This window comes from Urocitellus parryii, assembly GCF_045843805.1.
Source record: "Urocitellus parryii isolate mUroPar1 chromosome 13 unlocalized genomic scaffold, mUroPar1.hap1 SUPER_13_unloc_4, whole genome shotgun sequence".
Taxonomy (NCBI): domain Eukaryota; kingdom Metazoa; phylum Chordata; class Mammalia; order Rodentia; family Sciuridae; genus Urocitellus; species Urocitellus parryii.
The window spans coordinates 761,699-786,489 of record NW_027551772.1 but is presented as its reverse complement, the minus strand read 5'-3'; the positions used below and the strand labels follow the sequence as shown (position 1 = coordinate 786,489).

General features: G+C 36.4%; 1 protein-coding gene across 1 annotated transcript in view; it reads left to right on the top strand.

The window, feature by feature from the left end:
- LOC144251439 (methylglutaconyl-CoA hydratase, mitochondrial-like) overlaps positions 1-24,791 on the top strand; it is an 86,921-nt gene that overhangs the window by 2,105 nt on the left and 60,025 nt on the right. Inside the window, exons 2-3 of the mRNA XM_077794353.1 lie at positions 5,617-5,684; positions 5,796-5,883. Coding sequence (XP_077650479.1) covers positions 5,682-5,684; positions 5,796-5,883 — 91 coding nt within the window. The 5' untranslated portion in view covers positions 5,617-5,681. The remainder of the gene's footprint in view (positions 1-5,616; positions 5,685-5,795; positions 5,884-24,791) is intronic.

Genomic DNA, 24,791 nt, shown 5'->3' with positions numbered 1-24,791 from the left:
CCTTTGTTTTATTCATTTATTTATATGCAGTGCTGAGAATCGAACCGTGCTTCACACATGTGAGGCAAGTGCTCTGCCACTGAGCTACAACCTCTGCACTGAGGTTTATACCTTTGAACTTCTGCTCAGACAAGCCACAATTCTCTGTCTCATTAATTTTGGGGGGCAGCAGTTAGTCCTGGTAGGCCTCTCTTTTCTCATAGTTCTACGATAAATTATTGTTTTTTCAGTTTCTTCAGGTTTTTTTTTTTTTTTGGTTAGAATTGAGTGACAATTTCTGGCTTCTTATGCTGGACTGCAAAGTGGAATTCCAAGTTCATTGTTTTTGATTTGTTGCAAATTGTGTTTTCTAATTTCATTTTTGGGTTGTTCATTGTCAGTCTGTAATTATGTGAACTTTCCTGAATTCCTTTATTAGCGCTTTTTTTGGATCTGATTTTCTCTTTATAGGATTATGTCCTTTATGAGTGGGAATTACTTCTTTCTTGCAAATTTGTATGATACTTGGTTTCTGTTTCCTTTTCTTTCCTTTTCGCCTAATTGACTTGGCTAGAACTTCCTGTACCATGTGAACGTGGCTGTGGTGAAAATAGGCATTCTTCTCATTCCTTATCTTTGAGAAAGACTTTCACTTTCATTGCTGAATCTGGTGATGTCAGCTGCAGTTTCTCATAAATGCCCTTTATCAGGTTGAGTTAAAGTTTCTATCTCTTACTAGTTGTTGCTTTAATTATTTAATAATCATCCAAGAGAGTTAGGCTTTGTCATATGCTTTTTCTACATTAGTTAAGATGATCATATGATTTTAAGAATTTTTTCTTTATTCTATGGATGTAGTGTATTACTTTGATTTTAGTATGTTGAACTTCTCTTGCATTCTTGGAATAAATCTCACCTGATCATGATGTCTAAAGCTCCTATTATGCTTTTGGTCTACAGTTCTTGGATCTGGATTGGTTTGCTAGTACAGACTGAGCATCTGTACTCTGAAAATCTGAAATCTGAAATGCTTCAGAATTTGTAACCTTTAGAGTTTTGGGCATGTTGTTATGAATGGAAAATTCCATGCCCTACCTCATGTGACAGATGGCAGTCAAAATGCAGGCAAACTAAAAATAGTGTGTAAAATTGCCTTCAGAATACTTATAGAAGGTGTATGTGAAACATACATTATTAGACTTTGGTCCTGTCCTGAAGACATCTCATTATGTATATGCAAATATTTTAAAATCCTGAAAAAATTTGAAATGTCTTCTGGCCCCAAGCATTTTGTTTTTTGTTTTCTTTTTTTTTTTTTGGGGGGGAGGTGGAGTGGGAAGGTATGTCTTTATTCTATTTAAATTAATTTTTCTTATATATGACAGCAGAATGCCTTACAATTTATATTACACATATAGAGCACAATTTTTCATATCTCTGATTGTATGCAAAGTATATTCATGCCAATTCGTGTCTTCATACATGTACTTTGGATAATGATGTCCATCACATTACACCATGATTTCATCCCCCTTCCCCCCCTTCCCCTCCCACCCCTCTTCCCTATCTAGAGTTCCTCTGTCCCTCCCATGTTCCCCCTCCCTATCCTACTATGAATCAGCTCCTTATATCAGAGAAAACATTCGGCATTTGTTTTTTTGGGATTGGCTAACTTTACTTAGCATTATCTTCTCCAACTCCATCCATTTATCTTGCTTTTTTCTGATCCATTCTTTGTATTGTGGCCTAAATGACCTTTTTTTAAAAAAAAATTGTTATATATGACAGCAGAATGCATTACAATTTATATTATACATATAGAGCACGATTTTTCATATCTCTGGTTGTACACAAAGTAGAGTCACACCCTGAATGGCCTTTTTTAAAGCAAGTGTGAACTTAGAAATAAATTTTTACAACTTGTTAAAAGCCAGTAGAAGAAACCTGTAGCAAGCATAACAATTGATGAAATGGCAGAAGCATTCTCATTAAAAATAAGGAAACTTGTTATCTTTGCAAATCGTCTGTATTCATTTTGTAGTTCTAGTTAAAGTAAAATGGTAAGAGAAGGAAATTTAAGTCACCACTGGAACAGAAAAATGTTACTGCCAACATTTCTAGATGATGATTGATCATGTCCTTGGAAGATTGAAGATAATCACTCATTAAATCTGTTAACTGTTCATAAATTTTCTAGGAAAATACTAAAGATGATACCACAAAACTTTTCATATACTTATAATATGTGATTAGAAATTATAACTGAAATAGAAATAAAAGCCTTCACAAGAACAAGTAGCCTTCCAAAACATGTGCTAGAACTATGCCTGAAAGCCTACAGGTCCCCCCAAAAAGAATGAAAGACCTAAAAACGTGGAACATTACACCATGTCCTGGAAGAAAATGATTTAATAGGCAAATAATAAAAATAGGTAATTCATAAAAGAGCTAATGAACATTTAACTTAGTTAACTCAACTTTAGTTCAGAAAATTGGTGAAACTTATTATAAAAGGACATTATTTTCCCATATATTGTCAGAGATATGATATTCAGTATTGAATGATAGTCCAGGGATTCTCAGTTAACGTATTTTTAGGAGGCTCCCTTTTTTGTCCTGCTATAAAGTATATAGATAATGCAAGCTCCTTAAAACATACTTTTAAAAAAAAATCTCTAAATATAGTATGGAACAAAGGGGACATAAATTATGGTAAAAACATCAATTTCATAATGTAAGTTCAAAAACTGCTGGAATTAACTATGGTAGAAGCATTTTGATGGAATTTTTAATAATGATATCAGCAGTATCTAGCAAAGTTTACGATAAAACATTAGTAACTTAATGCACCAAAAATGTTTGTGCTAGAAGGAGAGATAGTAATTAGGTACTTGTGCTGTAAGTTTTAAGTGTGTCATATCATTTGGTCCTTGCACCATGTCTCTCCATGGCATTTGGAATTATTTGTATCTTAATGAAGAAACTGAGGGTCAAAGTGGTTAAGTAACTTGCCCAAAGTCAGATAGCTAGTAAGTGATAGACTGGGATCTGAGCCCCAGCTCAGAGTCTGCATTCTTAGCTTCTGCCCCTGGAGTTCGTACCTCAAAAGACATTTCAGCTTCCCTTTAATTCAAAACCGAACTCAGGAGCTTTACCCCCCTCAAGATCTCACATTGGTCATTTTTAATAGATTTGTTTTATTAAATGTCATTTCCTTCTGTCCATTTGCTGAAGCCAGGAATCCCAACACTTCTCTTCAGTTCAGTTAATCCTTAGTCCAGTCATCAGTGACTCATTTTAAATTGTACCTTGAATAGCTCATGAATCCTTTCAGTTCCCTTTATTTCTACCACTGTCAGCCTCAGCCAAACCTGACATCTCCTGACTGGACTACAGAGTGTGCCTTGAGCTTCTATCCTGTGCACTTCTGGCTGATCCCCTTTCTCGTTTTGTGTGTGTGTAGGTGTGTGTATATCTGCTCCAGAGGTTACTCCTTGTTCTTAGGATAAAGGCCAGATTTTTAGCAGGACTTGAAGGGACATTGAGTCCCTCATTGAAGACATTGAGTCTTGTACTCTCTTCTCCATTCTCCTCTCTGTGGACTGTTACTTGTTTGTGCTTTTTCCTGTGGGGAAAAATGGGACCAGGACTGATTTATGCCTTCTCCTGTGTTTCCTCTGCCTGGAATTCAGCCGTCTTCCGGCCTTCCCACCTTAATGCATTCTTCTCAGCTCACCTCAAATAGTGGGTAAGCTTTTGTTAGCCATCTCCCTTTGTCCCCAGATCATATCAGTTCTGGCTATAAGTTACTATATAGCATATCTATAGTAACACTTGTATACAACATTTTGATTAAATAGTCTGCTGATTATTAATGTTTATCTTTCCCTCCTAGACTCTAGTTCCTTGAGGGCTGAGTACCAAAATGCATACTCAATATAGTTTAACGAACACATCTCCTTCACAGTTAGCTACTAAACTGAAGTTTGAATGGTGAACCATACTCATTGAAGTGTGGAGTTTGATTGCTCCTTACTGGCTAAAGGTTCTTAACCTCTTCAAGTCTTTCCTTATCTGTTAACTGAGAATAAAAGTAGTGCCTACCTTTTGGATTGTGAGGATTATGTGAATTAGCAGGGATAAGGCACTGGAGCAGTGCATACTAATGTGCTCAGTTAGTTGAGCCGTTGTCATTCCTGTTGAGACCTATTCAGGGTCACGCAGTGTTTAACGTACAGCCTGTTGTAGATATCAGTTCTCATGTTTTTCTCCATCAACTGAGATCATTTGGAATTATTAAAACAACGGCTTTGCAGTTTCTTGAACAGACATGTGTACATTTCATTGCCTTCATTTTACTCAGTTAAAACTAAGGACCGAATTCAGCCCAGTAGAAGGGCTGATATATAGTGCAAGTTTGTGCTCACCCAGGAGACAAGAAGGCTGAGTACAGGTTGCATAGTATTTTGATTATCCATTTATGGTCTTTGAATTCATGTAGTTTGAAATAAATTATTAAAAAAATTTAAGGAGAGATGAATTCTATGCGTAAGAATTGCTTTTAGAAAATTGATCTGCTGCACTTGGAATGGGGGACTGTATTTAGGTGATAGTCTTTGATAGAATTAGGAGAGTTAGGAGGGAGATCTCCATTTTTATAAGATGATGATCTTTGTTTTATATAGATTGAATTTGAATTGCTCATAGGTTTTTAAAATAGAAATACCCTCAGGTTTAGTGTGTGGGACAGAAGTCATGAGAAAAGCCTGGGGTTGAAATAAATAGAATTATAACAAAAAGCATTAGTGAGCTGTTAACTGGTATATCAGCAGAAAAACAGATCAGGTAATTTTTATATGTGACAAGGTTTTGTTAGCTGTTATTTCTGTGTACTGTATGCTTGAAGTGATGAAGCCACATTTTAAGTACTGTCTTATAATCCAATTGTTCACTAATAAGTGACCTTCTCTAGTGTGTCTGATTTAGTGATTTAAAATTTAGTAAAATGTTACATTTTATTTTGATGATGCTTACAGAGATAAATTGAAGGGTCATGAAGTTCTTCCCTAAAAGTAATGAACATTAAGCTCTAGTTTGATTTTATAAGTTCTTTAACTATCATAGTTTTTTAAAAAACTGTTTATCTTATATAATGATGAGATACAAGATAAACAGTTTTTTAAAACTATGATAGTTATACAAAATACATGTATGAAGATGTGAATTTGGTATCAACATATATAATCAGAGATATGATAAATTACGGTATAATGGTGTATTAAGAATTGTAATGTAAAAATAAATTTAAAAAGGCATAATTTGATGACTATGCTAATTAGCTTAACAAGGGCAAGCATTTCACCATGTATACACATATCAAAACATCTGGTTGTATATTTTAAATATATATCACTTTATTTGTAAATTATACCTCAATAAATCCAGAAAATAAAAAAAACTGTTTATCTTATAAAGGAAACTAAATATGAAAATAAAGATGAATAAAGTCTTGCAGGAACCTTAAGGAGATGGTAGGTTTGTTAAGTCCCAAGGTAGCTAGGTGTACTAGAGTCTGTGTTCTCTGAAAATCTCACTAACTCAAGTGTTATGCTTCCCCCCCCCCCTTCCCTTAACCAGGAATTGTGGTGCTTGGAATAAACAGAGCTTATGGCAAAAATTCACTTAGTAAAAATCTTATAAAAATGGTGAGTGTAAAGATTAAACTGTTTGCTTCTAATTTTAAGATATAGTATTGATATCAATCTGAAAATGATCTTTTTTTCTTTTTCTTTCCTGTTCTTCCTATTTTGGTTTAGTTATCAAAAGCTGTGGATGCCTTAAAATCTGATAAGAAAGTTCGGACTATAATAATCAGGAGTGAAGTTCCAGGGATATTCTGTGCTGGTATGTAAATGACTTTTATTGTGAAATTATATTTAAGGATTAGTGTGTCCTCAGTAGTGGCCCATTTTTCATTCAAATGTTCTGTGGTTTGGTTTAAACTTCATTACTGGCAGCAACTCGGTCTGTTTTTCATGAGAAAAATAACATGTTTACTCTGTCAGCATTAGAATCTTTTGCAACATGTGGGTTTGGTAAATTCTGTATTTACCAAAAAAATATTTTGAGTCATTAAAATTTGCTTGTGGTGCATACATAAATCATATTTATGAAACATCAATTGGGAAGGAAAAATTAGGTGTCCAACAAAACATTATGCCCTGTATGTTAGTTGTTCAGAAGATGCGCGAATTGACTGGCAGTTTCTGGCTCATCTCAGAGTGCCAAGTATAGATAATTTGCTTTGAAAATGGGTGTTTATGGTAGTATCCAGGTGGGGGCTGGATGTGTCTGTGCTGTCTGCGGTAGCAAAAGATAACTAATTCACATATACATTTTTGTGTTTGTGTTGCATTTCTCAAAGCTAAACATCAAGTTATTTTGCATTTTCCCTATGTCCTAGTATTTCTAAGCCAGGATATTAAATGAATCTGTTTCAACAAGTGAAAAATGTGTGTGATCAAAATAAAAAGCTCATAACATGCAGCATCATTATTATTAATTTATTTATTTACTAATAATCAAATAGAGACAGAAGTTGATTGAAGCATAAAACTATTTTATTTCAACAAAAATATAAATAGGGTAATTTCCTTGAAGTAATCATACATTAAGTCATTGCAGTGTTTTATTCATTGAACAAATTTTTATTGAGTGCTTAGAATTCTATATTTGGAACAGTTCTTATAACATGAGGGTATATTTGTAGACAGATGTTTTTAGAGGTGCCTAATTATGGCCTGTATTCTTTAGTTACTCAGTCTTTTTAGGTTTTAATCTATGGCTTCCACTGTAAAACACAGAATTTTAAAGTATTAAGAAATATTCATTCCAAAAGTTTTGGCTGTGGTAAGGTTTTATTGTTTTCTTATAATGTAATGTAGCATACCTAAAAAAGGATTGCTTTAACTCCATTTGGGTCATTGAAGAACATAGAATCACTGTCCTCAGATGCTTGGGTGATGATGTTAGGCATTCAGGCTTCTGTTTTCACATTTGTCAAAGTTAGTGCTATCTGCCTAGTAGGGTTGGTGGAGACTTTGATGTGACAGTGTAGAGAAAGCACAGTGCACTATATTTGTCCCTTCCTACCCTTAGGGGATTGGTTTCAGGACTCCCTGAACCTTCGCCCTCAATTCCCTTCATGCTCCCAATTTCCATGAGTACACAGATCAGCAGGTGCTCAAGTCCCTTATGTAAAATGGTGTGGTGTTTGCATAACCTACCCACATCTTTTCATATACTTTAAATCATCTCTGTATTACTTATGTTACCCTGCTGCAACCAGTGTGGCCAAACTAGCAGTTCCGGCAAGGGGCGATGGGAGATTAGAAAAATAAAGACTCAAATACGCAGATTTTTGAAGATAACAGCTGGGATTGGGTGGAGCACTGCTCTCTGAAGGAGAAGCAGGTCTAAAGAATCATGCTAGCAATCTTTATTATATATGGCTCATTCAGATTCAAGATATTCTTTGCAAGCATTATTCATTGTATTCATGAAAGTTAGCAACATTATGCATCTTATTCCTCAGTTACATTCTACATTTGCAATGTGCAACCTTAGGAGGTTTGTGTGTCCCTCAAGAAAGTCCATTGTCTAAAGTTACAGTTAATGCAGGCAGGTTCAGGAGCAGCAGAGCTGGTGAAACATTGTGGTTGTCCCAGGAACTGGATGCCTGAGATCAAGGTCTAGACTGATGAGACTCTTGCACAGAGCTTCCTCATGGAATGCATTACCATAGCAACTAGGCATCTTGCACCTTTGCAGATTAACTTTCCTAGGCACTAAGTATGCCACAGCCATGAAAACATCAGGGACCCCAATTTCAGACACTGCTCTCCCATCTACTTGTCACCGCTCTTCACAATGCCGAATACAATGTAAATGCTATGTAAATAGTTGTAATACTATATTGCTTAAGGAATAATAACAAGGATACAAGTCTGTACATGTTCAGTACTTATGAATCCCCCCCGCCCCCCCGCAAGTATTTTCTGTCTGTGATTGGTTGAATCTGAGGATGAAATTAATGGATACAGAGAGCCAACTGTATCCAATAAGTGATAGCTGTATGTTTCTTATAAAGGTTTTACATTTATTTTCAATTCTTTTTCTTGAGCAGTGTGAGGAATTTAGACCAAGAGAATTAGGATTCTTATATGTGTAACTTTTAGGACAGGGTTAACATGGTTTTGAGGTAAAAGGCTCTCATACCATGACTGGTGGCTGTGAGGTTCTTTTGGGGCTGCAGGGTAGCTTATTAGAAAGTTGTAGTGTTAGGATTTTTAATGCAGCCTCAAATAAAAGGTATAGTGTTAAGTTTTAAGGCAGGCTCAAATATATGAATATACATGAATCTCTGAGGAGTAATGGTGATACTGTGAGGGAAGAACAGCACCTAAAAAAATAAAAATAAGTGTTGTCGGATATAGTGGTGCACCCCTGTAATCCTAGCATCTTGGGAGGCTGAGGCAGTGGATGCATGTTCAAAGCCAGCCTCACCAATTTATTGAGACCCTGTCTCAAAGTAAAACATAAAAAAGGATGGGGATCTAGCTTAGTGGTTAAATGCCCCTGGTTTCAACCCCTGGTACCAAAAGGAAGAAGAAGAAAAAAAATAGAAGTATTAACATTCATCTAACTGTTCTCTTTCTGTTGGTAATAGATTTGTAATTATCACACTGTAATTACTGGTAGAATTTAAAAATTTTTAAAATCTATTTCTTGGTCTTGGTAACTCATTTGTTCTTCATCTCTACATTAGTAATATTGCTTGAAAAAGGCTTAATACTTCAGTACAGTTTGAAACTGTTAGAGGTTGCCCTTTCCCCCCAAAGGACACATTAAATAATGTACCAGATGCTGTTTATCAGTTGAGTAAGAGCTTTTGAGTACCATCCCATCTACTATCTTTGCTTTATGTACTTTTAAATTTTTACATGATCAGGGTCATCTTTCATATTTTAACTTATGACATTTGTTACTATATTCTGCCCCAAATCAGTGTTTGATTTGTAGAAAAATTGGGCCAAGTCATTTATTTTAGTTAGTGTATCTAATTGGACCATTCGATCAGATTTCTCTGAAAGGTTTTCTTCTCTTACATGTACTTGAAATAGGTAGGCCACTGGGGTCTGTCTGTATATATTTGTGTGCATGAAATATAATTCCTTTTAAATAAAGTCTCTTTACCATTAAAAGAGTATTTAAACTCATCATAGCCTATATTTGTCATAAATATCTTAATTTTAATCAGGCTGCATTTATTTGTTATTGTTGAAGAATTCAATCTTTCACGTCATAAAATCTGTAATTTCTTTTCTGAAGTAGCAGTAATAGTCTCTTGACTACAACATCCTCAGAAACTGTATATTCATTTATTGGTTATTCTTGTGGAAGAAGTTGGCACAGGTCTTTTATAGAATGTGCGCCACTGCACCCGGGTTGCCTCACATTTCTTGAGCATATGAGCTGCTCTCATTCTTTGAGAATCATCTTTTGTCTCCTCAGAACCTAACACCTAATCCTTTAAATAAAGCATTGATTTGCTGATGCTGTTGTAGTGTTGTTGGGATGAGTTTTAAGTAGCTTCTTTCAGTAGTCACAGACCACTTTTCTTTTCACTGATAGTGTTTTGATTTCTGACTAGATTCATTTCCCTATATCCTTTTCCTAAAATGGTAGGAAAATAGATAAGATTCCTGCATTGTATTGGAGGTTGGATCACATGATTTCTAATTTCCATTTAATTTAATTCTAATTTCCATTTATTTATAATTGATAACTATATTTCACTTACATTTTTAATTTTTAATCAAATTTTACATTAAAAACCATTAGATCAAAATGTATAGAAAATTATACTGAGAAATCTCCATTATTTCCCTAAGAATAATAATTTAATAATTTTTATCCTTTAGTATTTTATTGTGTTAATATATATGTCCATGGATGAATATAGACATGCACTTATCAGAATGTTAAGCAACTCTTTAAAGCAATACATATAAAGGCTATGTATGATGGTGTGGAAAACACCTAAGAGTAGACAGTTGTATACAGAATGTTATGCCCATTGTTACTCTAATTGTGTGAAATGTCTATAAATAAAATCATGATTTAGGGTGGTATTTCATTTTCTTGAAACATTTCTGAAATGATAAATTATATTAACAAATTATGTTAGGCAACTACATATAAAGTAATAACTTCAAAAAATTATAAAGTATGTTCATCTATTTTTCTGTTTTGGTAACTTAAATTGTAACATCAGCTGAGTTCCAGAATTATTATTAAAAATTTGAGAGGCAGAATTTTAGACTGAAAAGAGATGTCAAAGAACAATTCTGATCCTTTCAAGTTGTAGAATTTCAGTTTGTAGAATCTCTGTGAGGTGAAGGACCTGATTAAAGACCCTTAGCTTAGTTACTTCTCTTGATTCCAAAGGCAGGGCAAGCACTCTGCTGCAGAGTCATCCCCCTTGGCCCTGCCTGTCAGTTTCCTTTATGTGTTTTCAATCTAAAATAAAAGAAGTATGAAGACTTCTTTTTAAAGAAATTTTTGCAATTAAAATTTTATGCACTTACCTATCTTAGTGGCCCTGTGGCTTGGGAATCACTTTTGTATACCTACTTGTAGATTAGAAGACTGCTTCTGGGTTCATGGCCTGCCTTTACTTCTCTCAGATATTGAGAAATAGCATTTTGATAGTCAACCTTGAAGCATTGGCTACATAATGATGAGAGATTGACTTGAATGTGTGCTGCTGCCCCTGTATGTTGTAGAGATTATTTATTTCTTCACTTTAAAAAAGTTTACTTTATTTTTTATGTACACAAAAGATAAAATAATTGTCACTTTGAAATGTTTAGACGCTCAAAATTTTAATGCATTTTACCTATAATGAAATTAGAGGAGAATTCTTTTGCTTATGCTATTGCCTTAGATGGAAACTGTAATCACAGTCATCTGTTTATTTTTGTTCAACTCTTCTAATACTTCCTATCAGAGTGCATGTGCATTGTTTTTACCATAACATTTAAAATGAAATTTTATGACAAATTACTGAGATTGAGAGTTTTTTTTGTTTGAAATTCCTCAAATAGCTGATAAATAATTCTTGGTAATTGATTACTGTATTTAGAACTCTAAATTGAGTGTTTCACTGAATTATATCAGTGTGGGCTTTTTTTTTCCCCTCTCAAATAAAGTAAAGGTCGTTTTGCTTCTACTTTTGAATTCTAGTAAATTGTCTTATGACTAAAGACTTCTCACTAAAATTGTCAACATGCATTATTGAATACTTGTGCATTGTTTAAATGAATACAGATGTCATGACAGGAATAGTTATGTAGGAGCCTGTGATCTGTTAAATATTGTTTCAGATTCTTAATTGTTATATATTTGCCTAGTAGTCACTTTGAGAGCAAGTAATGTAAAAGGGACATACACCATGAATATATGTTAGTTCAGTATGTCAGCATAGAGTTTTTATTGTTGTATATTATTAAAAATTATTGAGATATAACTTACTTGCAATGAAATTTACGATTTTTTAAGGGTATTAATGAGTCTTGACCAATGTTTGAACCAAGATTACACTCATTATAAAGATCATGTTCATAACTTTAAAAGCTTTCAGTCCCTTTCCCTTACTCTGAACTCTTATTAAAATCTAGGTCTTTGTGCTGCTGCTGTACTTTCGTCTTTTCTAGAATTTCTTATAAATGAATTCGTATTCTAGGTGGTCTTTTGTGTTTGGCCTCTTTCACTTAGTGTAATAATGCTTTGAACTTCACCCATGTTTTATGTTTCAGCAGTTTCATTTATTTGCTGAGTGTGCTTTTTATTTCCTTGCTGAATATTTATTTTATATGCTGAGTAGTCCATTGTATGAGCTGCTTTCTTTTTCTTCTGTTCACCAGTTGATAGTTGTTGATAGTTTCCATTTTTTTTTTTGGCTTTTGTCTTCATTACTTCTGTGTTAGCTTTTATTTACTATAACAAAATACTTGAGTTAACTTAAAAAGAGGAAAAAAGGTTATTTTGACCCATAGTTTTGCAGGTTCCAGTCCATGATCTATTAGCCCCATTGATTTGGGTAGCATATCATAGAGAGATTGTGTGGAGGAGCAAAATCACGCACATCAGGAGCCAGAGAGCCAAGGAAAAGGAGAGAAAGGTCCAAGGTTCCTTTCTAGAGCAGGCCTCAGTTGGATTAGGGACCTCCCAAAGCCTCTACCTCTCAAACTTTGTCCTACCGTCTACCAATACTGCTACCCTGGGGACCATTCTTTAACACATGGACCTTGGGGGAGCTTTCAGTATTCAAACTGTTCCAGCTTCCATGACCATTCGTGTACAAATCTTTTTGTGATTGTGTGTTTTTATTTCTCTTGGGTAAATAGGAGTGGACTGACTCAGTTTTATCTTAACTGTGTGTTTAATTTTGTAGGAAAATGGCAACTGTGAACAAGGCCCTGGGTTTGATCCCTAACACCAAAAACCCAAACAAACAAAACCCAAGAAACTTCTAGCTCTTTTCTGTATAATTTTGCATTTTCATCAGCAGTGTATTAGAGGTCTAGGAGTTCCACATGTATTCCCACACTTTATATTATCAGTCTTTTTAATTCTGAGCCTCCTAATAGATATGTAGTCAGATGTCACTGTGGATCCAATTTGCATTTATCTAATGATGTGAATTTTGAGCATCTTTTCTTGTACCTGTTTGTCATCTGCATATATTTTTTGTGATTTGTGTGTTCAGGTCTTTATTGCATCTTCTAGAATTGTAAGGGTTATTTATATTATTCTTGGCACAGGTCTTTTATAGAATGTGTGCAGATTTTTCTTCCTGCTGATTGGCTTGCCCTTTTCTTTATAGTTTAAGAACAAAGATTTTTCATTTGGAGACTTTCTTATCAATTCTTTTTCTTTATGATTGATAACTTTCTTATGAATTAAGTAATGTTAGTCTATCTCAAACTCAGAAAAATTTTCTCTGTGTTCTCTTCTAGTACTTCCGTAGGTTTTATATTTTACATTGAGGATGTGATGTATTATAAGTTGATTTTTGCATATATCATGAGATAGAGATTGAGATATGATAGTATGATTAAAAAATGTATTAGGGACCTCCCAAAGCCTCTACCTCTCAAACTTTGTCCTAGCATCATAACAAAGAGTCCTAAAAGCCCTGAAAATTTTCTGAATGGTGAGAAGGCCTTCTCTTTGATAGAGATGATATAAGGTATGGCCACCAGCTGGCTTCAGAATGGAAATTTCTAGTTAGGAAAACAATTGTGGGATCAGAGGGTTAGAAATTCTAGCATCCTTGCTCTCAACCACTGGGTTATAATGAGGGGCCAGAGATTTGAGTTCAGTCACCAGTGACCAATGATCTAATTAGTCAGGCCTGTGTAAGAAACCTATGTTAAAAACAGTGGGATTCAGAGAGCTTCCAAGTCGGGAAACACATTGATGTGCTGGAGAAGTTGGGGGAGTGTTGCATCCCTTGCCCTATGAATCTGTTTCTTTATAATACAGCTATAAAAGCAAGAAAAGGGTTTTCCTGAATTCTAAGAGTTATAGTGAATTAATGAATCTGAGGAGGGGCTTATGGAAACCCCCAATTGGTTTCCATAAGTTAGTCAGAAGTATCAGTTGCCCTTGGGATTTGTGGTTGTTATCTGAAGTGAGGACAGTTTGGTACACCTGAGCCCTTAGCTTCTGGGGTTTGTACTAACTTTGGGAGTTAGTATTAGAATTTAATTGGATTGTTGTATACCCAGTTGGTATTGGAGAATTGGGATAGACGACCCCCCCCCCAAATTTGGTATTAGAAATTAGTATTAGAAAAAATAATATTGTTGGTGAAAGCTCAGTCCTTGTCCCTGATGCCAATCCAATAACGTGGACACGGTTTTGAAAAAAAAGGAGAAAGAATGTTTATTGCTTTGTTATCAGAGGAGAAACACAAGGTACTCCTGTCCCAAAGGCTGCAGTTCTCCCCATCAGCAGGAACAGGGGGCGTTTAAAGAGGTGACTCAAAGGCTACATTCCACAGGTTCTGTCTAGATGTTTAGAGTCGTAATTCACTTGTTATTTTGGGAGATAGTCATTTCTGAGATCTTTTGGTGCCATCCCCAAAGCCTAGATGACTTTGTTCCTATGGTGGGTGTCTACTGCGGACAGATAACTCTGCCCAGGATGGGAAGAAAGGTAATCCTGTTTCCCTTGATTTTAGGGATGGAGAGAGAGATTAGGAAGGAGCAGGGAGAGAGGAAGAGAAAGAAACATGTCCATTCAAAAAATAAATTGTAGTATTAGAGCAGCAAGGTGTATATTCAAAGCATAAAGTGGACACTGTTGCAGTATCATGATTGGTGTCTGGCATGGAGTTTGCTAGATGGACTCACAGAAGTCAGAAGAGTGCTCTACTTAGCTTGTTACCATTTCTAGTTTATCCACTGGCTAAAAGTAAGGAAGAACTAAATATTGTCTGTAAAAAAGTAAATAATAATGGATCACCTCATTCTCCTATTCAGTCCCCAGGAATACAGTGTACAGGAGGCAGAATCCAAGGCTCCCAGAGCTGCTGTGTCTGAATCCAGGAGCTTGTGAACATGTGACCTTACATGCTAAAGGGGACTTGGCAGAGAGGAGTTTTCTTGATTTACCCAAAGGGCCCAGTGTAAAATCAAGGGTCCACATGAGAGGAGACAGAAGGAATCTGAGGAGAAATGACGAGAGAAGCAGAAATTATAGGGATGCAAAGAAAGGGCTCTGGGCCAAGGAATACAGACAGCCTGGAGAAGCCCAAGAGGCAGAGACGCACGTCCGGAGCTTCTAGGAAGGAAGGCAGCCACGCCAGCCCATTTCAGACTTCTGCCTAGAGCTGCCAAGTCGCCCCTCTGAGTCTGTGGTTGTGGTCCAGCAGCGGGGGAAAATGATGCCAAGTGTGCGAGGTGTCTTCTACTGCGGCTGTCACCTTCTTCCCAGGCTCCCGCTGCTTGCTGTCTCCTCCTGTCCACTTCCCTTCTTACTCTGTTCCAGCCAGAGCTCATTCTCCTCCTGGGCTCATTGCTCTGTGTTCCCTCTGCTTGGAAAAGCCTCTGCTCAAATGTCATAGAAAGTGGTTCTCATCACTTTTGCTGAAGCAGACCTCCCTGCTTCCCCCACTTCTGTCTTGTTTTTCTGTATTTAGAACTTCATCTTTGAACTTTTCAGTTCCTCAATTTATTTTTCACGGTTTATTATCACTATTATTTTCACTACTTATTTATAACCTTCACCCATAGTTAGGCTTCTTCCCTGCCTTCAGGGGAAGGCCTATTGCCAGAACAGTGCGTGGACCATAGAAGGTAGTTTAGTAAGTAGTTCACAGGACGGCTGTGTTAACAGTTTTGAATGGGGAGGAGTAACATTGGCAAAGTGTCATGATTAAATAAAATGAGCTTTGTTACACAGGACATGTGTAGGTGGCTTGTGTGGTTAAGAAGAATGACTTGTTCTTGAAATAGTGTCAGAGTCTCACAGATGGGAGATTATAACTAGGGTACCAGTAAAAGCTGACCCCTCTCTTCCCCTCATGAATTTGAAGTGGGGGACTTGTGTGGATTAAAGTATCAGTTTAATTACTTACTGTTAAAACGATTTGGAAATGTGATTTAGACACAGGTCCAAATGGATTCTCAGTTCTTTCACTGCCTCCAATAACAGAGATGCTTTGGAAGAGCAGAGTTGCTTGGGGGTGAGCAGAGAATAGGCTGCTCTAGAAGGTGGACAGGTGATCAGAAGACCTGAGCTATTTTCCCTTAGTCCCCTCACTCCAAGCTGACTGGCTGGGTTGTAAGGAGGGTCTTGGGGCAGCGAGGAGCAAGAGGGTCTTCCGAGAAGCAGGCTGAGCCAGCTCTTGAGCTGGGTCAGGATTGGGAGAGCTCCAGCTAGAAAAGCAGAGTTAAACAACTTAGAAAAAAGTGAGCTTTTTATTAGTCGATTCCTGGCAGTTGATCTTGAGCAGCGGCATTTGCTTTCTTAGGGGTTTCTCTGGGAAGTGGCATTATTCTGGCTATCAGCAAACATTTTTCAGTCATAGGCCAGATATTTTAGGCTTTTGGCCACCTTACAAACTTCGTCACATATTCCTTATTTTACTTTTAAAACCCTTTAGAAAAGTGAAGACCATTCTTGAGGGCTGTATTAGTAGTCCATTTTGTGTTATTGTAACAAAACACTTGGGTCAGGATACTTTATAAAGAAAAGATTTATTTTGGCTAACAGTTCCGGAGGTGCAGGGTCTAGGAGCCTCTTTCGATGATAGTCTTCTTGCTAAAAGCGTGCTGAGGTAGTGCAGAGCATCTCATGGCAAGAGGCAGGGAGTATGTGTGTGTATGTATCTTCTGGTCTTTCTCCATCTTCATGTAAAATTATCGGATTCATTAATTGGCTGCACCCTGATGACCTTATCTAATCCTATTCACATCCCAGAGGTCCAGTCTCTGAACCTTAAGTTAGATTAAATTTTCACTCTTTTCATACCTCACGCTTGGGTAAGACTGGCCTGTCTCGGCTGCTGTTTACTGACCCATGGTCCTGACTCAGTTATTTTCTCTCCTCTTTGCTTAAACCAGTCCATTCCCTGGAACCTGGCCCCTCTGCAGATGCAGGAGCCAGGGTGAGAGACATTGGGTGGAGGGAAGAAGCCAGAGAGGCCTGGCTGTGGAGGTGTTATGTCTTGGCCTGTAGTAAAAGTGTTCACTGATCTGCAAACAGCTGGACTACTCATAGTTCAAGAAATATTTTATTGAGTAACAGCTCATGTGGATGAATGTTAGATTAGAAAGTGAGTACCAATTAGAATGATCTTGAGGTTTATGGTTTCCAAAACCCCCCTGAGGAGAATTTCCATGTGAGTAACTTTGGACTTTTGGGGACAAAATAAGATTGAGATAGATGAAGGTAGTCAGTATTTTTATATTCTCCGTAAAAGTAAAGGCAACATGGTTAATAAATGCCAATCTAGAACTGAGGTTGTGGCTCAGCGGTAGAACGCTCGCCTCACACACATGAGATCCTGGGTACAATCCTCAGCACCACATAAAAATAAATAAACAAAATAAAGATATTCTGCCCATGTATAACTGAAAAAATATTTTTTTAAAAATGCCAATCTAATTTACTCACGTTAAAAGCATTCCTTTCATGTGTTTGGAGGAGATGGTCCAGTACCGTTACTCCATCTCAGTCCAAGTTGCAGGTGTCTGGTTTTGTTTAGTGGGGAATGGGGTTTGAGGAATCAAGGTCTAGGTGCTCCATGTGCTCATTATTGTTTCATTGTCTTTGCTACTAGGCCCTTTCCTGAGACAGAGCTAAGAAATAGATAAATTCTATATTATATACATACACATGTATTTAAATCAATTCTTTATTTATACATTGAAAACCATGAGTTCATATGACACCTGTGTTTCTAGTTCAACACCGCAGAGTTCGCATCTTCTCTTCTCCCATTCCATATTTGTGTTGCCAGCTCAGTCCTGTCATACTCAGAAGGAGTTTCAGAATTGCTGATCCAAACCACTCTGACAAACAAATTGCTGATCCAAAACCCTCTAACCAGAGCTTATTATTTATTTATTTAGACTGAGAGTATATGATCTGTAATCATAGGTGATACTAGCAGTATTGTTTTGAAAGTTACTTATGTTATTTCTCCTTCATTGTAGTTGTTTTATTTATTGAAATTAAAGTTAGGTGTATGTACTCTTGTTAATTTTATTTTCAATACATAAAATATTAACTTTGGTTTCAAAAGTCAAAACTAGTTAGAGATAAGAGAAGTATCTTGCTCTTTCCAATCCCTTTCCTCTAGTTCTCATCCTTAAGGGAGTTAATGGATGTCATTAGTTTCTAGATTATACTTCATATGCTTCCTTTTGCAAAATTAAGGATATATCCACTTATTAACCTACTTACATTCTTTCTTACATAAGTTGCAGTGTGTGTGTATATGTGTTTTGTAGTTAGCAGTACCTCCTGGGCATCATTTCATATTCATAGAAATGTGATGATACCTAGGTGTGTATGAGTGGTTATTGAGGCATTTTCAAGATGGAGAGGTTACCACAGTTTGCATGTGTATGGAATTGATCCTGTCCTTGTGGAGAGGGAGAACTGATGTCACTTTTAGTAGAGAAGCTTTGAAGTGTGCCAGTGAGGCTGGGGTGCTGGACAGAGCGGGAGGTTTTGGTTTGGTTGGTAAAAGGATACTTTATTTTAAGGAAAAAAATGAAGTCCTGTTTATTAGAGTCTTAAATTCTGATAGAATTCGATGACAGTGTTCTTTTACCAACTGTGGAGGTACTATAAAAAATTTACTTGATAATTTTTAAAGATTCAAGTTTTATATTGAATGGGAGTTAAATGTGACTTCGGATCCTAGATGAGGAGGTGTGTGTTAAATTAGTGCTCGAGAAGCTGTGAGGGTAGTCATGTCTTACCAAGAAGGCAATGCTCTTTGACATCACTTGGTTCCTCCTAGTCCAAATTTTATCCCGAAATTTCCTGTAATAATTGAGACTAATAACAGTCTCTACCAATCAAAATCCGTTTATTGAGAAGAGATAAGAACTGAAGCAGAACCAATTTATCATTCATAAATCATCATCTAGGAGATGGTGAGTTCTCATTGTCATAACAGAAAAAATGATCAAAATTGACTTAAACTGTAAGGCTGTTAGGATTGCCTGAATCCAGAGAGTCTGAATTTTTCTGTAATTCCTTTGTCTTTCCTCTGTATTTGAGCTTTATCCTCAGCTTGGTAGCCTGAAGCTTCTGCAGTTCTGGGCTTTACATCCACATATAACCTTGTTGATGGGAAGAGAATATTTCCAATCTGAAACCTGTAGCTCTCAGGAAGATCTTGGTCTGACTGCTTAGGAGAATGGACTATCCTGATTAGCTCAAGTCAACTGGGGCCCACCCCTAGGGGTGGGGGGTAGGTTAATTTTTCCAATATGTGGATGAGGAAATAATGAGGGCAGACGCCAGAACAAAAATAAGGCAACATTAGGAAACATAATAAGAGGCATAGATGCTAAGTTGAAGGTCATATTCAATAGATGGTTAGTATTTACGGATTTAAAAAATTTCTGCTCTCACCTGTTTTCATTGGGGCCCAATTAACAAGAAAACATGTATTTCATTCATTCTTTATTTTTTTTTTTGAAGTGCCTTCTACATGTCAGGTACAGTTCTAGGATCTGGGGATGTAGCCATAAATAAGTCAGAAATAACCTCTGCTTTTGTGGAGCCTCCAAAGGCAATGGGAAGGACCTCATGGTTTTGCTAAGAGGATGTGTACAATAGTATTCCTAAATCTTCTGTGGTGTCTGCATGAACATTTACATTATGTAGCTTGTAACTTACATATAGGAAGGCAAATGTGTGTACAAAGGGGATGGGAAAGAAATAGATGGCACAGAAATAAAAACTAATCATTGGCTTGATTATTCTGACTTTATAAATCTAACAGTGAAAATATTTTGAAGTCAGGGATCAAAGTCTTCCACTTTCTTCTCAACAAAATTGAGCCATCATCATTTCAAAAGCACTGCATTTCTACATTGCAAGTGCAAGATGAACCAAGAGTAAATATATATCTATTAGAGATACATTTGAAATATATCTATTGAAATATTTATAAAGTCAGTCTTTATAAACCTGTGTATTCCAGGTTCATGCATGAGTTAAACAGTTTGATTCAAATGACTCATCCCTTTATGTGTGTTTGGGTATATTTGTGAGCATATACGCGTATATTTGCATATGTGTATGTATATGTAGGGTGTGTGAATATAGATTTACATGCATATACCAGGAAGATGTATAATAAAATACAGTTTTGCTGTGTTTAATTTTTTGTTATGTTTACTAATAATTTTCACCTTCTTTTTACTTTTCCTTACATTATTTGTAAAATGAGTAAATATTAAACAAAATCAAGAGTCCATTGGCCCCTTCTTCTAGAGTGTTGGCTATTTTGCCTAGTCTGCTGAGGGTTAATGTTAGGCACATATATGGTTCATTTTTCGTAGTGGTTGATGACAAGGAATTCTTTTCAAGTACACATGGAATATTTATGAAATTAACTGTCTGCTAGGCCATGAAACAAAAGTTCCACAGATTTCAAAGAACTACAATCATTGGAGCACATTCTGTCACCCTAGGCAGTTATAGTATAACTCATTTAAAAAAAGATAATTAAGTACAGTCTCTTACATTGGGAAATTTTAAGATAACTTGGAAATAACTTGCAGCTCGGCAAAGGAATCTAAATGGAAATTAGAAAATATTTAGAACCAGTTGCCTACAGAAACACTTTAAAGTTGTAAAATACAGTTACAGGTGTGATACACTGTGTTTTAGGAAAGAAGAAAGGCTTACATGAATAAACTAAGCATCCAATTTCAGTGACAGAAATAACTACAGAATAAACTCAAAATAGTGTAGAAGGAAGTGAAGTGAGTCTAAACTAATGACATGGAAAACACAAATTCAGTAATCAGGAGAATAAAGTCTATCTGATTCTTTGAAAAGACAAATAGACATTTGGCAAGATTAATCATGGGTGAGGGAACAAATACAAAATAGGTAAGATAATATTGAGAACAAAATTATTCTAGTAAATATTCAGGATTTTAGGTGGGATGTATAAATTACTAGAAAATAAAACTTGCCCCAAACTGACTTACTAGAAAATTTTAGTAATCCCAGAACAGTATGCTGTGGTTAAACATCTTTCCACACAAAAAGCACCTGGCTTTGAGAACTGTTTTAGTCAGCTTTTCATTGGTCTGATCAAAAGACCTGATAAGAACAACTTAGAGGAGGTGAAGTTTCTTTTGGCTCACGGTTTCAGAGCTTATGTCCATGGTTGACTGACTCCATGTCTCTGAGCCTCAAGTGAAGCAGAATATGGTGGAAGCACGTGGCAGAGGAAAGCAGTTCTTAGCTGAGCTTGGCATCGAGGAAGTGCAGAGAGAGAGCTCAACTCACCGGGGACAAACTATAAATCCCAGTTTGTGCTCCCAGTAGCCTACTTCCTTCAGCTGCAACCTATCTGTCTACCGTTGCCACAGTTAATTCATATCAGTGTATTAATCCAACTCATAGTCTAATTATTTCACTTCTGAATGTTCTCACACATGAACTTTTGGGGGACATCTCATTTCTAAACCATAACGGTGTTACCCAAATGTTCATGGAAGAGATTGCACTTTTTTATACATACAGAAGAAGAGGACACTTTCCCAGCTCATTTTATGAGACCAGGAAAGCCCTGATACAATCACCTCTTAGGAGCAGCACAGGAAAGGAAAACAACATACTACTTTCCTGATCTTAGGTGGGCTCATCCTGGGATACACAGAGCATATGCTCTATCTAGTGCTCTATCTATTTGGAAATTTAGCTGTGTGAAAGTCATTGGTCATCTTATCTTGATCTTTGGTTTGAATGGAGGGAATAAAAACCCTTGCGGAGTGGGCTCAGGAAAGACCAGGGTGCTCGAATTAGTACCAGATGTATACAAACACTGGAATGATTGAGAAGTGATGACTTCACTCACAGCACCATAAGGCTCACAAACTTGGGAGCAGTTTCATCTTTTGCTACTGTGGAAAATGTAGCTAATTTCTCATCCACTAGGTTGGCCCAGTTTAATAAGTCAGGATTCAAGAGAAACAGAACCAATAGGATATAAAAGGAGATTTATTATGAGGAATTGCTCATCCAATTATGCAGATGGAGAAGTTCCAAAATCTACACCTGCAAGCTGGAGAACTTGGAAAGCCAGGGGTATAGTTAGTCCAAGTCTAAATGCCTGAGAACCAGGGGAGCCAACAATGTAAATTCCAGTACAAAGGCAGAAAAAGATGAAATGAGTTCAAGCAATAAAGCAGGGGGAAAGAGGGCTGAATTCCTTCTTCCTCTTCCTTTTCAGGCCCTCAATAGATTAGATGATGTTCAACCACATTGGGAGCATGGTTCTTCAAACCCCAAATTGAAATGCTCATCTCATCCTGAAATGCCCTCCTAGATGCACCCTTTGATCTGCTTAATCATGTTAACACATGAAGGTAACCATCACAGTAAGTATGGCAGGGCCACGTACTGGAGATCAGGTGGAGCAGTGCACTGCTGGTGGCAGTGTGCAGAGAAGACCACTTTGGAAAACAATTTGGTATTAGTGGCATCATTATCCATGGGTATATGAAGTAATGGGAAGAGAGGAGATGGTTCTTAATTCCGATGCATTATTGGTAGATGTTTATACTCAGCATTTAATAGCAGTTTCACAACATATTTATGCTTTAGTCAACTCTGTGCTAATAATGCTTGTAATGAAAGTTCAGTCTGGAAAAAACTGCCACTTTATAGTTACAGGAAATTGAATAAAAACTAATTCAGTTATATACATATGTGGATGCAAGAAACTGACAAGGCTAACAAACGATTTTAAGATATCGACACTGGTTATATGAGGAAAAAAGTTACAGGAAAGTTGCTGTGGTTTGAATATGATTTATTCTAAACATAACATTGAAATTTGATTGTGGTGATTTTGGGATTTTGTCTTTAAGAAATGATTAAGTCAATAAGAGATTATACTATTTTGTTTTTTTCAGTATTGGGGCTTGAACCCAGGGTGCTGAGAGAGTCTCTCTAAGTTGTCCATGCAGCCTTGAACTTGGTACCCTTCTACTTAAGCCTTGAGAGTACCAGTGTCCACCCTGTGCTTGGTTAAATTATGCCTTTCTTTTAGGACTGGGTTAATTCTTGTGGTAGTAACCCAGGGCTCAGTTGACTGCCTTGAGAGTAGGTTTTTATACACTGAAGCTTCTCCTCTTGTGTTCTCTTCCCTGACTCTCTCCTTGCTTTTCCCCTTCCCTGCATGAGTTGAAATAGCATGAAGCCCTTGATAGTGCCATGGTCTTGGACTTCCTAGTTTTCTCTATTTCTTTCTTCAGTATTTTTTATTTCTTAATATTTGATAAGGATATTTGCCTGCTTGTTTTGTCAGTTACTAAGAGAGTCTGTTAGAAATCTACTGTGATAGTGATTTGTCACTTTTTATTTCAGGTTCTATAAGTCTTTGATTTATGTATATTGGGGGCTGTCTTTTGTCTATTGCTAATTTAGAATTTTTATGACTTTTAGTAGATAATCTTACTTATTACTATATAGTGACCCTCTAGCTTGAGTTATGTTTCTAACCTTAGATTTACTTTTTCAAAATTAGGATATCTTTACAGGTTTCCATTTGGTTAGTGTTTGCATATTTTTTTTATCCCTTTACCTTAGCCATTATGCACCCTTGCATTTTAAGCTACAGCTCTTAAAAATATTGGACCTATGGTGAAAAATTATGTGTGTGTGTGTGTGTAAATGTCTTTATTTCATTATCATTTTTTTCTTTTTAAAAATTCTAATTAGTTATACATGACAGAATCCATTTTGACACATCATACATAAATGAAGTATCACTTCTCGTTCTTCTGGTTGTACATGATGTCGAGTTATACAGGTCGTGTAATCAACTCTGTACATAGGGTGATAATGTCCAATTCATTCATTCCCCTCGGCCTAATCCAAAGTACCTTTCTTCTTCCCTACCCCAACCCCTTATTGTGGATTAGCATCTGCATATCAGAGAAAACATTTAGCCTTTGGTTCTTTGGGATTGGCTTATTTTGCTTCACATGATATTCTCCAACTCCACCCATTTACCTGAAAATGCCATAATTTCATTCTTATTTAAGGCTTAGTAATATATCACTGTATGTGTATGTATGTGTGTGTATATATATATATATATATATATATATATATATATATATATATATATCTCACAATTTTTTATTCCATTCATCTGTTGAAGGGCACCTAGGTTGGTTCTTTAGTTTAGCTAATGTAAATTGAGCTGGTAGAAACGTCAGTGTGGTTGTGTCACTGTCGTATGCTGATTTTAAGTCCTTTGTGTATAACAAGGAGTGGGATAACTGGGTAAAGTGGTGGTGGTTCCACTCCCAGTTTCCCAAGGATTCTTCATACTGCTTTCTAGATTGGCTGCACCAATTTGCAGTCCCTCTAGCAATGTTCCAGAGTGTGCCTCCCCCTCCCCCATCCTCGCCAACACTTACTGTTGCTTGTATTCCTGATAATTACCATTCTGACTGGAGATGAAACCTTAGAGCAGTTTTGATTTTCATTTCTATAATTACTAGAGATTGATTTTTTTAAAATATATTTGTCCATCAATTGTGTATCTTCTGTGAAGGGTCTGTTCACTTCCTTAGCCCATTTATTGATTGGGTTGTTTGCTTTTTTGGTGTTGAGTTTTTTGAATTATTTTCTCTTAAACATTTTTTTTAGATGTTAATGGACCTTTATTTTATTCATTTATTTGTATGCTGTGCTGAGAATTGAATCCATTGCCTCAAACATGCTAAGCAAGTGCTCTACCACTGAGCCACAATTCCAGCCTGCAAGCTCTTTATATATGCTGGAGATTGGTAAAGATTTTCTCCTATTCTGTAGGCTGTCTCTTCACATTATGTTTCCTTTGCTGTGAAGAAGCTGTTTAGTTTGATTCCATCCTGTTTATTGATTCTTGATTTTACTTCTTGTGCTTTAGGAGTCCTGTTAAGGAACCTGGTTCCTAAGCCGACATGGTAGAGATTTGG